Source organism: Globicephala melas, chromosome 6 (genome assembly GCF_963455315.2).
Source record: "Globicephala melas chromosome 6, mGloMel1.2, whole genome shotgun sequence".
Classification (NCBI taxonomy): domain Eukaryota; kingdom Metazoa; phylum Chordata; class Mammalia; order Artiodactyla; family Delphinidae; genus Globicephala; species Globicephala melas.
Window position 1 is genome coordinate 96,297,478 of NC_083319.1, and position 15,737 is coordinate 96,313,214.

The 15,737-nt window shown below is 38.1% G+C and overlaps 1 protein-coding gene across 1 annotated transcript in view; it reads left to right on the forward strand.

Annotated features, from left to right (window-relative positions):
* LOC115840055 (contactin-associated protein-like 3) overlaps positions 1-15,737 on the forward strand; it is a 197,738-nt gene that overhangs the window by 115,948 nt on the left and 66,053 nt on the right. Inside the window, exons 9-10 of the mRNA XM_030832476.2 lie at positions 4,297-4,443; positions 14,670-14,841. Of these exons, the coding sequence (XP_030688336.2) occupies positions 4,297-4,443; positions 14,670-14,841 (319 nt within the window). The remainder of the gene's footprint in view (positions 1-4,296; positions 4,444-14,669; positions 14,842-15,737) is intronic.

The window sequence follows — 15,737 nt, forward strand, 5'->3', positions numbered from 1 at the left end:
CTGGGAATGAAAATTAAATTTTGCCTTCTTTTTATAAATAAAAAATATGTGATGGTCAGCATGCAAATGAACTGAGTTGATAGTGTCAACTCAGATTCAGTAAATTGCCTAAATCTTGGTTTGTGTAGATTTATAATTTACATGTAATATGAGCTAAAAGAGATAGCTTTTTAGTGTTGTTTCACATGGGTACACACCACCCTTTCTCCCAACACACGTATATATTAGTTATTGAAGTTTTTGTAAGCTGGCACTGACATCACATAAATATTTTATTGCACCACTTTTTAAGGTTTTACAGTGTAATGTGCTATTTTTCAGAAGCAAACCAAAGAGAAATTTCTCATGACGCCTGCTGGTTGCTTAAGTAGCACATAAAGGGGAATCTTTTATACATTTGAAATAGTTGAAAAATAAAACAGGCTGCAGTTTTTTTCCACTTTAAATCTTGTATCAAGTACCCAACCCATAGTATCAGATTGAAACTTAAATTTCATTAAATGCCATTGAAAAGACATCTTTTAACGTATTTCCAGGTTTTAGATAATTTTTCCCAGTAGTTACCTCAAGATAGTTCTGAAGAGATTGAGAAATGTACCAAGAGTGGATAATCTGGTGCATGTGTGTTCATATGGCTGAGCCCAGGTGGGGAAGGGTCGTGGAAATAGAGGAAATGTGGGAGCAACAGAGGAAGAGGGAGAAAATGAGCGTGCGTGTTCACCGATGGAGTTCCCTTTATGTAAGAAAAGACACAATTCCACCCTTTGCCAAATTGTCTCTACTGCCGTGGTCATTATCTCCTATTATTAGAATAAATTACGTGGCTTAAGCAAGTGAGCGGAGTGTATCAGAGGATTCCCATCCCATGCATGTTTCTAAGTCTGCCTCTGGCCCTTTGATATATAGCCCACTTCTTCTCCTGAAGCCTCAGTGTCCTCATCTTTAAAATGACACTAATATGAGTTATGGTGAGAATCCAGGGATATAACATATATAAACTCTTAGCACAGCACTGTTTATTAACAACTTCTGGTTATTAATATTTCCACACTAGTCCCACAACCACGGCATCCCCCCAGATTGAGGCCTTTCGAGGGGCTGGAGGAGTGTAATAGAACTAGCATCATCTTCATAGTAGCACAAATCAAAAATACAAAATCTACCCTCTGGTCTCCATCCAACCTTTGACAATAGTGTTGCCTGGGAAACAGGCTGTCCTTTCATCAGAAGTGAGCCGAGTTGAAACCACACTAAAGAAAAACAAAGGATGAGAATTATAATGGATAGATGGAGAAAATGAATATAAATACCTGCATTTATTTTTAAATTAGAATGACCACTTTTTCTAAGAACAGTCTTGTATTATATAGGCGAATGGCATCTATTACAAATTGAAGGAGATATTCTGAGGACTTTCTGCAAGTTCTCCCAAGAAATAACTCTATATGCTAGATAGGTAGAGAGGGAGAGAGGGAGACAAAGGAGGGGCGAAAAGGTGAGAGAGGGGGAGAGAGAGGAAATAGTTCTCAAAATCAAACTAAATACTGGGTTTTAATGACAGATTTTAAGTGGACATAGTTGTCATACTGACAGGTGTACTATGTAACCTTTAAGAGAAACACCAAATGATAAGACTGGAAGGAACATTTAGAGATTTTTGTTGTTGTTGTTGTTCATTCTCTTTAGCTCTAGGATTACAGACCTTCTTTCAAAACTTTATATTTCAATTTCATAATATATGTTTTAAGTGTCTAACCTAAATCCTCCATATTCTAGTTCTCGGCTTTTCTCTTGATCTTTCATGAACCAATGTTGAGTTTTTGAAAATGTTTCTGGCTTCACAAATATAAAACAAAAAGCAAGAGTCTAACATTTTTATTGTGTGTACATGTGCATGTGGTAGAAGTAACTAGTGACTTTACAACTGTCCCCTCCCTGAAAGTGAGAAAGTGTTGGGAAGTATCATAACTAATGTTTCTGAGAAAAACAAAGTTATAGCTGTTTTCACAACAGGATATTTGACCTTCTGTGTCATGTTAGAAACACTTCCCATTCAGGTGGATCTTGAGTCCATGTCAAAGTCATTCGTGAGAGATCAAGCAGGAAAAAAAAAGCTGGTTTGAAGAGCATTTGAGAGACATGGATTCATATGGTCAATTGGGCTATACATACCAAAATATGATATTAAATTAGATAGGACTGGTTAACTTTCTCCCAGGAATACCACCATATTTGGTGGGGTGGGGGGTGGCTAACATCTCCATTGAACTCTAACATAACTTCTAATTCTCACAGGTTGACTTCTAAACTTACAGAGCTGTAAACAGTCTGTACCTTTATCATTCATAAAATATATTAGTTAAATATATTGGGACATTCCCGAAGATGCTCAGATTAGAGTCATGACAGCTGACTAGCATGCTCACACATGGCATCAAAAAATCAAGCAGTCATCCCACTGTTGTTTTTCAGTGAGCGAAAGTATTTCTTTATGACCCCCTTCCCTGTTGACCAACATAATTTCTAAAGATTCCAATTATTCCCCTCCCCCCTTCCCCCTTAATTGAAACATGCATCTCTTGGGACTGCTGTGGGAGTTGCAGTGACTTCCTGTGAAGGGGAAGAATCCCTTGCCCTTGGCCAAGTGACTTATTTTGGCCAATGACATGTGAGCAGAGGGGGCCTGGGCCACATCTGAGTAGAAGCTCCCAACGCCATAGCAAGATTCTCCCAAGTGCTGTTTTCTCTAAGTCGTGAGACAGGGATGGGGGTGTGCCTTAGCCTTGGTCCTGCATGAATAAGCGCCTGGAACACAGAGGCCAGAGACCCACCTGGCCTAGGGCCAGAGCAAGAAACAAACCCTAGTTGTTACTCATTGAAACTTGGTGGTTGTTTGTGTCCACAAAATAACCTAGTAGAAACTAACACAAATTGGGTGAGTGTACTGGGACAAGTACTGCTTATGGATTTATCTGCATGACACAGCATATGTTTTTCATTCAATAGAAGACGCAGCAGGTAAGTCTGTAGGAGAGTCATGCATAGTTGGTAGCTCATCAACAATTCAACTAATTGGCCATTCTCAACTCCACCACTTGAAGAAAATATAGATATTTCTTCTCATGGATTCAAGAGACAGTGCTGTTTTTAAAGGACTGATAATCTTTTTTTTAAAAATAATAATGTAATAATAGCTTGATATACTGTATCAAATTTGGAAAAAGAATAGAAAATGTAAAAATGACAAAATGAAAAACACAATTCCCTCATCCAAAAATGAAGGTTAATATTTAAGAATATTTCTTGCCACTCTTTTCCATGTTTATATAATGCTTGAATATGTACCCACACACACATACTTTAATGTAATGATTTTATAACTTTATATTCTATGAATTTTCATGTTTTATTAATACTTAAATTGTTATTTTTAAAGACTGTCAGTATATTTTTTTCTAAATAGTCTACCCAGATTATTATAGATGATGACAATATACGAAAGTAAGAAAAAGTTTTTATTTTTATAACTTATATTTTTGGAAAATACCTGTACTTCTCAACATCTCAAACTAGATGGACTAGATGAGACTGAAATATGTCCGATGCCATGTAATTGGAAATATTTTATCATTTCATGATTGTTCGGGGTCACTCATGGAAATTTTATTCAATTAAGGCCTTAAGACTTGAAGAAACCAATGCTGCACTTTCCAAGGCAGAATGTTTGGGCGATCCACTCTTGTTTCCTCTTTACCCCTTTCCTTCTGATTTCTTTCTTTTCTTTTCTATTTGCACATTTCTGACTAAATTGAGTGATGAGAAAGTGAAAAACACCCCTGGCAGTGTGCATATAGGCTGTAATATTCCTAACTGAACATAATAATTTTTGTTACTACGTAAACAAGTACCAGACAGGCCAGTCCATGACTGTGGTGGATAAGATGCAAGGACCCTCTGCAATTACAAAATTTATTCAACAACCCCCTCTTCCTATTGACATGGGTAGCACTTTCCTCTAGATTAGAGTGACCAGCATACCACATCACCTAATTGCCTACTTAGAGCCCCCTAGCCAAGCCCACATCTACCCTACACCTCTCTCTGTCTCTTTGTGTCTTCCGTGGTGCATTCTCCATTGCCCAGCCAGCTAAATGACCTGGGTGAGGTTCAGGTGAGTTCTTGGTGGTCTGTGGCAGGTGGTCCAAGGTAGGTGTATTGTTTTCAAGTACTTGCTCTGTTTAGAGGCATCTGTAGGGTTTATAGGAATCTCTTTTAACCCATTTTGTTTACTTCCAGGTGCTGGATTGAATGATGGGCAGTGGCATTCTGTGTCCTTATCTGCAAAAGGGAATCACCTGAGTGTGATGGTGGACGGTGAGGCAGCCTCCATGGCTCATTCCCTGCATGGGCAGATTGATTCAGGCGACACCTATTATTTGGGGGGTAAGTGAAAGGAACTGAGCTACACTGGCAATCAAGCCATCATTATCTTTCTAGCTCCTGCCTTCTAACCCATGTTGTTAAATGAAAATTATTACCAAAGAATGATTTTTCTCTTTCAGTTGTAGTCATTGGGAATACTGAGTGGACAAAGATGATAAATTATGGTCTAAAATGCCAGTCTACTAGTTGGCTTTGTTTAAAAGTGCACGTAATAAGATTGGTTTTAAATTCAGCACCTGTTTTCAACTATGGCTGCACCTTGCAATCACCCAGAAAGCTTCAGAATTCTGATGCTTGGCTGCATCCCCAGAAATCCTGATTTAATTGGTCCCGAGACCTGGACAACAGGTTTCTTGATGCTCTCTGGGTGATTCTGTGTGCAGACAATATTGCAGGTCATTGCTCTCTCTCTCACCCTTAATACCTTGCCATAGGGAATTTTCTTAATGCCAAGTGACCCTTGTAACCTTTCCTTCAGATTTTATGTGTCAAGTTTATTGCTTCATGTGGGTGTTCTTCTTCTGTCTGTTGGCTTCTCTTCTGCCTGGATCCTGGCTACTCAATGTGTGGTCCATGAACCAGCAGCATCTGTATTACCTGGAAGCCTCTTAGAAATGCAGATGCACTGTCCCTGACTTCCTGACCAGAATCTGCATTTCACCAAGATCCCCAGGTGGTTGCGCTTTAAATTTAAGAAACATTCTATTCCCACTGCCTGTACAAAGGGCATCATTATATACAACAGAGGAAGGAATTAATTTAATGGCTATTAATATGTCACTCATGGCTTAGTGATGGATTTTACCAAGACAGCACCAGGCTGTCTCCCCGGGACTGTAGTGTATGGGTGTTTGCTTGCTTAGTGGATTTTGCCCGAGTCCATCCAGGATCTTTTCCACCAGGGAGGGGGAACTTCTGAAGGTAATAAATCTCCACCCCTGGGGCCTTCGAGTGAAAAATCCTGAGTCGCTGGAAGCTTAGAACTGTCACCTGTAAGATTTATTTTTTAATCTTGGCTTGAAGTCCTCTCTGACGTTATTGCTGTTTTGCACTTTATACGTGTTTTTTTCTAAAATAAGTTTGGAATCATGGTGGAGATAGCTTGATAGCCCAACAAGAGAGTCTAAAATTCTCCCTTGAGAACTGACAACAAGCACATCAACCATGGATCAGGTTGGTTAATCTTTCAAGTCCCCTAAAGCAACCTTTCCTGTGAAAGGTGGAAACGTGCCAGCAGCTTTAAAAGATCAGAAATGCTTTCTTTCCTTGCTTGTTAAATGTGACGCATTTCTGACCCAGATACTCTTTTCAAACTTTACACTTCTGCTGGATTTTATAGCTCTGGAGAGAAACAGATTCCTTCAAAACTAAATAAAGAATTTATCCAAGAGCTATAATTTAAAGGTTAAAAGATTTTGAAGCACTAAATGATACAGAAAGAACAATCTGTGCTCTAGTGTTTAATGACACTAAATAAAATACCTTTAACATTTTGTATTAAAAAGTAAAAAAAAAGTACTTTTCGAATCATCTTTCATGTTGAACATTCTACATACTCAGAATGTGGAATGCACAGCTACGAGAGAGTAGGTACGTTCCATAAATATTTACATACTGATGTGACATGAGTCAGTCATTACTATGAAATAAATCATATGCACACATTTTAAGAAGACTACTATTGTTTCCTAAAAGAGTACATGTAGGTGCATCCCCTCATCTACAAAATTAACCACTACAACACATTTGAATCTTCCCTTGCTCCTCCAGACTTTCATTCCCCTGGTTAAGTATTACCCTGCTTTTATTAAACCAATCTTTGTATTGTTTTTCTTTGTAATCTATCATGTATGTAGGTAACTTTAAACAATAAATTATCTTGTGTTGCCTTGCTTTTAACTTTATAAATAGGATATTCCTGCATACATTCTTGTGTGACTTGCATTTTTTTTGTTCTACATTAGTTTTTGAGGTCCAGCCATGTAGATATGAATAGCTAATCAATTTTCATGGCTGTATGCTTTTTGATGCATATTATACCATGTTTTACACACCTATTTCACCATTTTATGTTAATAGACATTTTGATTGTGCCCATTTTTTATTATAAAAATGCTATAAATATTGGTACAGCTGCTAAGAACCATCTTGCCAGTGATTTTTAAATTTTCCTTATGCACAAACTATCTGACATTCCTAACAAGTACAGTCAATTTAGTGAAACAACAGTCAGTACCATGGTTTTAGTGGCACGCTCCAATGGTTAAGATGAATGAATGCTCAAGAACCCAGTTGTCACACTGGTTGTGCACATAGACCCAGCCGTTGGCTCCACTAATATCTATGAAAGGACCCTAGAGCTCTAGAGGAAATGTGTTGAAAAATGTATAAGGAGCCTTTCTTGTGTATTTTCATAAAATTGTGCTGATGTGCAGGCTGTCTTGTTAATATAGTTTCCAAGAAGAAAGTGTCCCTAAGATGAGTGGAATTACAAAGTTTAAACATTCCATGAGACAGTATAATGACTTTTTTTCATTACAACTTTCCTATTTTTCTGATGTAATTCTGTGTTGGCACTGAGTGGCAAAAACAGAACTTGCAGTCACAGCACTTTCTTCCTAACCAATGTATAAATTTAGAGTGACCTCTATACGCATGGCTATAAATATCCAGTTGATTCCTACAGAACAGTTTCAGCCACTGAGTCAAACGAACTTAGTCAACTGTACATTTTATATCGACACAGCAGCATCTTTTTTTCCTAGAGAAAGAATATATACTATTTTAAAAATTCAAGTAATGCCTTTGCCAAACTAAAACAAACAAAACCAAAACACACTAATTTACTAATGTTAAATAAAAAGGTGGATACTATTTTTACTCAAGGAAAACCAGAAGAGGCAGGTCTAGGACCAACAGGCATGGAGTTCTGATTCTCAATAGATTTATTGTAGTCACAAGTTTTATGCACATGTAGAACCCTTGCTCAGGGCCCCTTTGTCTCCATAATTAATTGGACGTTCCAGCCCTGTTCTGGGTAAAGTAAGACAGGTCAGCTACAGCTTGAGTGGAAGCTCTACCCTGAAAACTCCAATATCTGGGTAATTATTCAATCCAAAGAGTAGCTTATGGCAGTATCTGTTTACTTATCTTTTTGATTAGTGTCTGACAGTACCAGAATATGTGTGATGTTGACATGGAAGTGAACTTCATCCAATCCATGCTTTCTAGCAATATTTGGACTAATAAAGCCAGTGTTCCTGGGTCAACTAGGTGACAGCCAGTTAATGATATCTGATTTTTCACAGAAAACAATACCCCGTGTTCTGAACTACTCCTTGACCAGGTTTCCTTCCCATTACTGGTTTTCCTAATGGATAGTCAACTGCAAGTTTCCAATTATCATTATATGATCAGTCAGATTTCGTTGCAATGCTTCACTGTAAAAGCAGACTAGTACAGCTTGCTATTAGTTAGGGTGACCGTATAATTTCAGGACACTTTAGCAAATGGAGGAGATGATCTCAGTGATTATTTCAGGACAGAAGCATAAACCAGGGCTCTGTGGCTACCTGGAAGTCTCTATTTTGGCCTGGCAGTCTCAGAGCACAGCTTTCTTACTGTGAGAAGGGTCATCTGTATACTAATAGCAGCATTTCTTAAACGTCCCATGAGAGATCTGTGATCTAGATATCTCATTTTCCTTTTCTGCCTTTTCTTAGTCCGTGCTTTTTTTTGTAATGTGTCTTTCAACAGCAGTTTCACTGTAGTATACTGTACACAGATTTTTGTTGCCTTCTATTAAGGGTGGTGGAAAGTTAAGCTCTTAATAAATTCCCTTTTATGGAATCTTTGTACTACTCAATAGCATACTTGAACTGCAGAGTCAGGGACTATTAAGCTATGTTCAAAATCCCCGAGTGTCCTTCTGTGAAACATCAGCAGGCCAACAAGCCTATGACAAGTCTAATGAAGTCTCATCTGAGGACCCATTCTGGTGCAGTGACATAGTGACAATTTATCTGTCATCCTCAGAGGTACTTAAACTTCTGAGTCCCTCAGTCATGATGGATATCTTTCATTAATTTAGCAATAACTATTCAATGTCCATTTCACTCTCCATCCCAAATCAGGTCATTGATGAATGGCCCTCTGCCATTTTACCACCAGGGCTTCAGGGCAGCCATCTGTATGGACAAATGAGTGTCTCCTGCCCTGAGCTTCTCTTGGGCTGTGATACCCTACTTCCTGACCTTTATGTCATAACTGAGAATTGAGCACTCAGCGCTCAAACTTTCCTTCTTTAAAGTTTCGCTTTCAGAAAGCTTTCCCCGTGACAACTGGATATGGTTTTGTTTTCTTCTAACAGATGTAGTTAGATACTACATTGTATTTTGGATGAGTTTGAGGCTGGTGATATGGAGAAAAGGAAGAAAACAGAAAAGGAATAACAGTGATTCCACAAAACTATGTATTGACTTAATGTTTCCTATGTTTTATCCTAACATTCTTAGTGACTAAGTGCGGTAAGTAGAAGTCACCTATAAGGTATAAAGATATACCAAGTTTCTCCATTTCCACTAAGATCAGGAACAAGACAAGATTGCCCACTGTCACCACTATTATTCAACATAGTTTTGGAAGTTTTAGCCACAGCAATCAGAGAAGAAAAAGCAATAAAAGGAATCCAAATTGGAAAAGAAGAAATAAATCTGTCACAGTTTGCAGATGACATGATACTATACATAGAGAATCCTAAAGACGCTACCAGAAAACAACCAGAGCTAATCAATGAATTTGGTAAAATAGCAGGATACAAAATTAAGGTGCAGAAATCTCTTGCATTCCTACACACTAATGATGAAAAATCTGAAAGAGAAATTAACGAAACACGCCCATTTACCATTGCAACAGAAAGAATAAAATAACTAGGCATAAACCTACCTAAGGAGGTGAAAGACCTGTATGCAGAAAACTATAAAACACTGGTGAAAGAAATTAAAGATGATACAAACAGAATCCAATTCTTCTTGGATTGGAAGAATCAATATTGTGAAAATGACTCTACTACCCAAAGCAATCTACAGATTCAGTGCACTCCATATCAAACTACCAATGGCATTTTTCACAGAACTAGAACAAAAATTTCACAATTTGTATGGAAACACAAAAGACCCCGAATAGCCTAAGCAATCTTGAGAACGAAAAATGGAGCAGAAGGAATCAGGCTCCTTGACTTCAGACTATACTACAAAGCTACAGTAATCAAGAGAGTATGGTACTGACACAGAAACAGAAATATAGATCAATGGAACAGGATAGAAAGCCCAGAGATAAACCCATGCACATATGATCACCTTATCTTTGATAAAAGAGGCAAGAATTTTCTTAATTAAGAAAAGACAGGGCTTCCCTGGTGGCGCAGTGGGTGAGAGTCCACCTGCCGATGCAGGGGGCGCGGATTCGTGCCCCGGTCCGGGAGGATCCCATGTGCCGCAGAGCGGCTGGACCCGTGAGCCATGGCCGCTGAGCCTGCGCGTCCGGAGCCTGTGCTCTGCAGCGGGAGAGGCCACAACAGTGAGAGCCCCGCGTACTGCAAAAAAAAAAAAAAAGAAAAGACAGCCCCTTCAATAAGTGGTGCTGGGAAAACTGGACAGCTACATGTAAAAGAATGAAATTGGAACACTCCCTAACACCATACACAAAGATAAACTCAAAATGGATTAAAGACCTAAATGTAAGTCCAGACACTATCAAACTCTTAGAGGAAAACATAGGCAGAAGACTCTATGACATAAATCACAGCAAGATCTTTTTTGACCCACCTCCTAGAGAAATGGAAATAAAAACAAAAATAAACAAATGGGACCTAATGAAACTTAACAGCTTTTGCACAGCAAAGGAAAACATAAACAAGACGAAAACACAACCCTCAGAATGGGAGAAAATACTTGCAAATGAATCAAGGGACAAAGGATTAATCTCCAAAATATATAAACAGGTCATGCAGCTCAATAGTAAAAAAACAAACAATCCAATCCAAAAATGAGCAGAAGACCTAAATAGACATTTCTCCAAAGAAGACATACAGATGGCCAAGAAGCACATGAAAGGATGCTCAACATCACTAATCGTTAGAGAAATGCAAGTCAAAACTACAATGAGTGGCTTCCCTGGTGGCGCAGTGGTTGAGAGTCTGCTTGCCGATGCAAGGGACACGGGTTTGTGCCCCGGTCTGGGAAGACCCCACATGCTGCGGAGCGGCTGGGCCCGTGAGCCATGGCCACTGAACCTGTGTGTCCGGAGCCTGTGCTCCGCAATAGGAGAGGCCACAACAGTGAGAGGCCCGCGTGTCACAAAAAAAAAAAAAAAAAAACTACAATGAGGTATCGCCTCACACCAGTCAGGATGGCCATCATCAAAAAATCTAGAAACAATAAATGCTGGAGAGGGTGTGGAGAAAAGGGAACACTCTTGCACTGTTGGTGGGAATGTAAATTGGTACAGCCACTATGGAGAACAGTATGGAGGTTTCTTAAAAAACTAAAAATAGAGCTACCATATGACCCAGCAATCCCACTACTGGGCATATACCCTGAGAAAACCATAATTCAAAAAGAGTCATGTACCACAATGTTCATTGCAGCTCTATTTACAATAGCCAGGACATGGAAGCAACCTAAGTGTCCATCATCGGATGAATGGATAAAGAAGATGTGTCACATATATACAATGGAATATTACTCAGGCTTAAAAAGAAACGAAATTGAGTTATTTGTAGTGAGGTGGATGGACCTAGAGTCTGTCATACAGAATGAAGTAAGTCAGAAAGAGAAAAACAAACGCCATATGCTAACACATACTTATGGAATCTAAAAAAAAAAAAAAAATGGTTCTGATGAACCTAGGGGCTGTACCGGAATAAAGACACAGACATAGAGAATGGACTTGAGGACACAGGGAGTGGGAAAGGGAAGCTGGGACGAAGTGAGAGAGTGGCATGGACATATATACACTACCAAATGTAAAATAGATAGCTAGTGGGAAGCAGCCCCATAGCACAGGGAGATCAGCTCGGTGCTTTGTGTCCACCTAGAGGGGTGGGATAGGGAGGGTGGGAGGGAGACGCAAGAGGGAAGAGATATGGGGATATATGTAAATGTATAGCTGATTCACTTTGTTACACAGCAGAAACTAACACACCATTGTAAAGCAATCATACTCCAATAAAAATGTTAAAAAAAAAGATATATCAAGTTTTTCTAGATACATCCAACACTTCAGTAATTTTCTTACAAATTAAATGTGTGTATTTTCACATAAGACAAGAAAATGGTAAAGGAAGGCTGTAGAGTTAAACAGTTCTTTATGACATAACATTAAATTTGAAATGTCAAAATCCCATTGAGGTTAATTTATGAGGTTTCATTGTGCCTTTAATGGTTTCAACCTGATGCAGGCCTTGGCTTGTTTTGAATTCTATTTGTCAGAAATACACAACATTAAAGCCTCAGTCACTAAAATAAAAGTAAAGGTAAACTGTGTGTATTTTATGAAAATTCTTAGGTAGAAAGCTAGCATCTATTATGGAGGAACAAGAAGAGGCTCTATCTTCAGTTTTTGCTCTTTGAAAGTACATCCGTGATTTCAAGACAGAAGTACAAAGAGAGATGAATGAAAAACACATAAGTACAATGAGCAAAATCTTTACTTTATAAAATTACTTATTCCATTCGATTTTAAAAATAAGAATCTGATAAAATAACCTCAAACCCCAGGCTGTAAATATTAACATAAGTATTCCTGACTATTTAAATTATTGGAAAATGCAAAGCAAAAAGATGAATAATTATAACATTGTATCTAAAAGTTAAAACAGTTGTGGAAATAATGTAAATGAAACACAATTTTATAAAGCAAAGCATAAATAAAATAGGTAAATTTCATGTGAAACAAAATTTACTTGACAATTTTGGGGAATTAAAACAATGTTAATTATTAAAAATGTTGTGCTTCTTTCATATTTGCACATGAAAATGAAGTACTCAGTTCAGTAAATGCTTTTACCTTTTGTCCTATGTAGGGCTGTTGGTTGTGTTCCCTAGGAAGCTGCCTCTGCATGGGAGATTTGCATGTGGGTGTTTGAGTGGGAGTAATTCTTGGGAACAACACCTGGAAGTTTGAAAGAGCAGCTGGGATGGGCAGAGGGACAAGTTGAACTGCAGTGCAGTTGCAGCAGAAGTCTCTGAATACGCCAAGGGGGAGTCTGAAGCAGGGATGCCCTTCAGGGAGGTCCCAGTTGAGAAAATGGGTCTCTGCCACTGCACTGCATCATTCCATTGTATTCTTGGGCACTGTTGTCCCTGCGGAGGGGCACAGCCTTATGAGAGTCAGCTCCCTTCAGCCTGGCAGATCCTGGGGAGAACCTCAGTCTTGAAAAGGGGGGAATAAGGGAGTCTGGGCTCTGTACAGCAGATTTCCCTAAATTGTTGCCTTTTACAGAAACGTTTCACAATGACAGCATCCTCCTACCCTAACTTTCTTTCTTTTTTTCTTTATAAGTTGTTTTCTTTAATCCAAAAAGGAGTGGGAAATGGTGGTGGTGGGGGAGTCATTTAATTATTTAATTTTTTGAGGATCACCTAACTCCCTTCACCACTTTTTATTATGAAAAGTTTCAAGCACACAGAAGAGTGGAAAGCAAAGTACAATGGACACCCATATGCATACCACTAAGGTTCAATAATTAACATTTTTCTATATTTGCATTTTCCCCTGAACCATTGAATATAAGCTACATACATCATGACACTACACTTTGAGATATTTCAACATGCATCTCCTGAAATATGGATATTCTCCTACATAGTATCATTTTTGCTCTTAACAAACTTGACAATAGTTTCCTAAAATAATCTAATACCAAATCTATAATCATCGCAATTGTCCCCAAGATGTTTTTATGGTTGTTTTAAACATTTGAATCAAGATCCAATCAAGCTTCATGCAATGTAAACAGTTATGTCTTTTTAGTTTATTTTAATCTAGAAAAGTCTCCTATTCCACCTCTTCCCTCTGATACTGACTTTGAAAAGCCTGAGCCAGGTGTGTTGTAAAGTGTCCCATATTATGCTCTTTCCCTAACTTTCCCCTTCCTCTCCTACATTGCCAATCTTGCCGTAGGCAAATTTAAGAACCTGTGATTCCTTTAGGGGACAACTAAGTGGAGGGTAGGAGGGCACTCAAAACCCTGCTGGCCCCCCATGTGGAGAAGGTGGTTCTGGACCCCATCTTGTTTTGATTTTGATTTCAAAGCCATGTGCTTGCTCATAATCATAAGAGCATTGTCTCTTAGGAAACCTAGGAGGATAAAACAAAATCACTCTATAAGAATTGTGGTTGGTGAGTTACAGCAAACCAATTAATGGCTGTAGCAGAACTTGTAAAATTTAACTCTTAATTTTGAAATTAATCAAAACTCATTTCTTTTTTTTTTATAGAATATTCTGTGTTGCTTATTTTTCTCCATTATTTGCAATGCCATATCATTATGAGATATTGTTAATTTGTCTATGTGTTAATGTTGAAAGATATTTGACTAAAGTGCCTAATTAAAAAAAGAAAAGTAAATATAAATTGCTATTAGATTTCTTAGACCAGTTATTATCAAAAGTGTTTTAAAATATTGCCTGTGCCTGCACACACATGCACATACAGATGATATTTAAGTTTTTATATGAATGGAGGGTGTCCAGGTCAATTCTCAATTTAAAATTATTTTTCAGGCATTTTAAATTTAGCAAGTCCTATTATGCCTGTAACTTTTTTTCTCATTCTACTATCACATGCCCTTAGTTCATCTAGTTTAACATCATGCTAAAAGGAGTGATTTCTTGAGTATGCTTTCAAAAAAGAAATCAAACTGCTTAAATTAAATGTACAGTAATTCTATTTGTCAGATTTCACATCTTCCCTTCCTCTCATCTCTCCATAAGCCTGGCTTTAGTTATTATTTTTACACATTACCAATACCAACAAATTTTGTTCTTGTCAGCTCTCCACCACCCTATCCATGGGTAATGTGACCTTCCCAAATGGTGTAGGAAGTCTAATCTTCAGGTGTCTGCAAACAGGGGGAGGTAGCAATTTTTGCATATGAGAAATACCATACGATATTTTTTCATAACTGTTTATTTTCTCCTGTGTGTGTCTCCATGTTCATTCAGGCTGTCCTGACAACAGCTCTGACCCTGGATGTGCAAGTCCCCTGAATGGATTTCAGGGCTGCCTGAGGCTCATCTCCATTGGTGACAAAGCGGTGGATCCCATCTCCATACAGCAGGGGGCGCTGGGGAGTTACCGTGACCTCCAGATAGACACCTGTGGCCTCACAGACAGGTAGGCAATCTCATGTCAGCATGCATGTTTTCAACTTTTTGATAGTAGATTAAAAACAAATGAACCGCTGGAAAAGAGCATATTCTTGCCCCTTCTCCATTACTGATATCCATTCCATAGGGAAAAATTATTTTTACATTGAAAACAAAAATGACAAACTTTAAATAATTGCTTCTTTCCAATGATATTTTCTTAGAAGACACACTCTCATGAATTTTCCTTGTGTATGCCTCCAAGCTACTTAATTCACACAGAATACTACTGATGCTGTTATAATTATTGATTAGTATATACTTTAAAAAATTCGAACATTGCACAAAACAGATTAGAATATTCTAAAGAGATCATTGAGGACCCGGAAATCAAAATTCTATGTGGTCAGCTGCATTCACCTTACACTCCCTATTCTACAGGAAAAATGAAAAATAACTCTTCCTTTGAGAAAGGTGGAAGCTTTGGGGATTTCTAGTGATGTTTGAAACACAGTAAAGAATAGAGAGAATTCAGTTACCACATACTGAACATGGTACCACTTCACTGAAGAAGACAAAAAAGACAAAACTTTAAAGCAATAGCATATTAAAATTGCTAAGAATTGCAACTTTACTGAAGTTATTTGTTAGTCATGTCTGCCTTTTAAGTAATTTTGGCTAAAAGTGATGGCTTAACCATCACACATTCAAGTTTTTTTCTGTGACTGGTATGTCTGACTTCTCTGCAGTAGGAGTGCATTAAGTTCGTGTTGAGTAAATATACACACTTCAGACATCCTCACACATCCATATACGGGCACCTTTCCAAAGTTCACACTGCACAGAGTCCTTTGTGGAGTAAATCTAATCCAAATTTAACACTAATTGAAATTCCCTATCATGTCCAATTAACTACAAGTTACA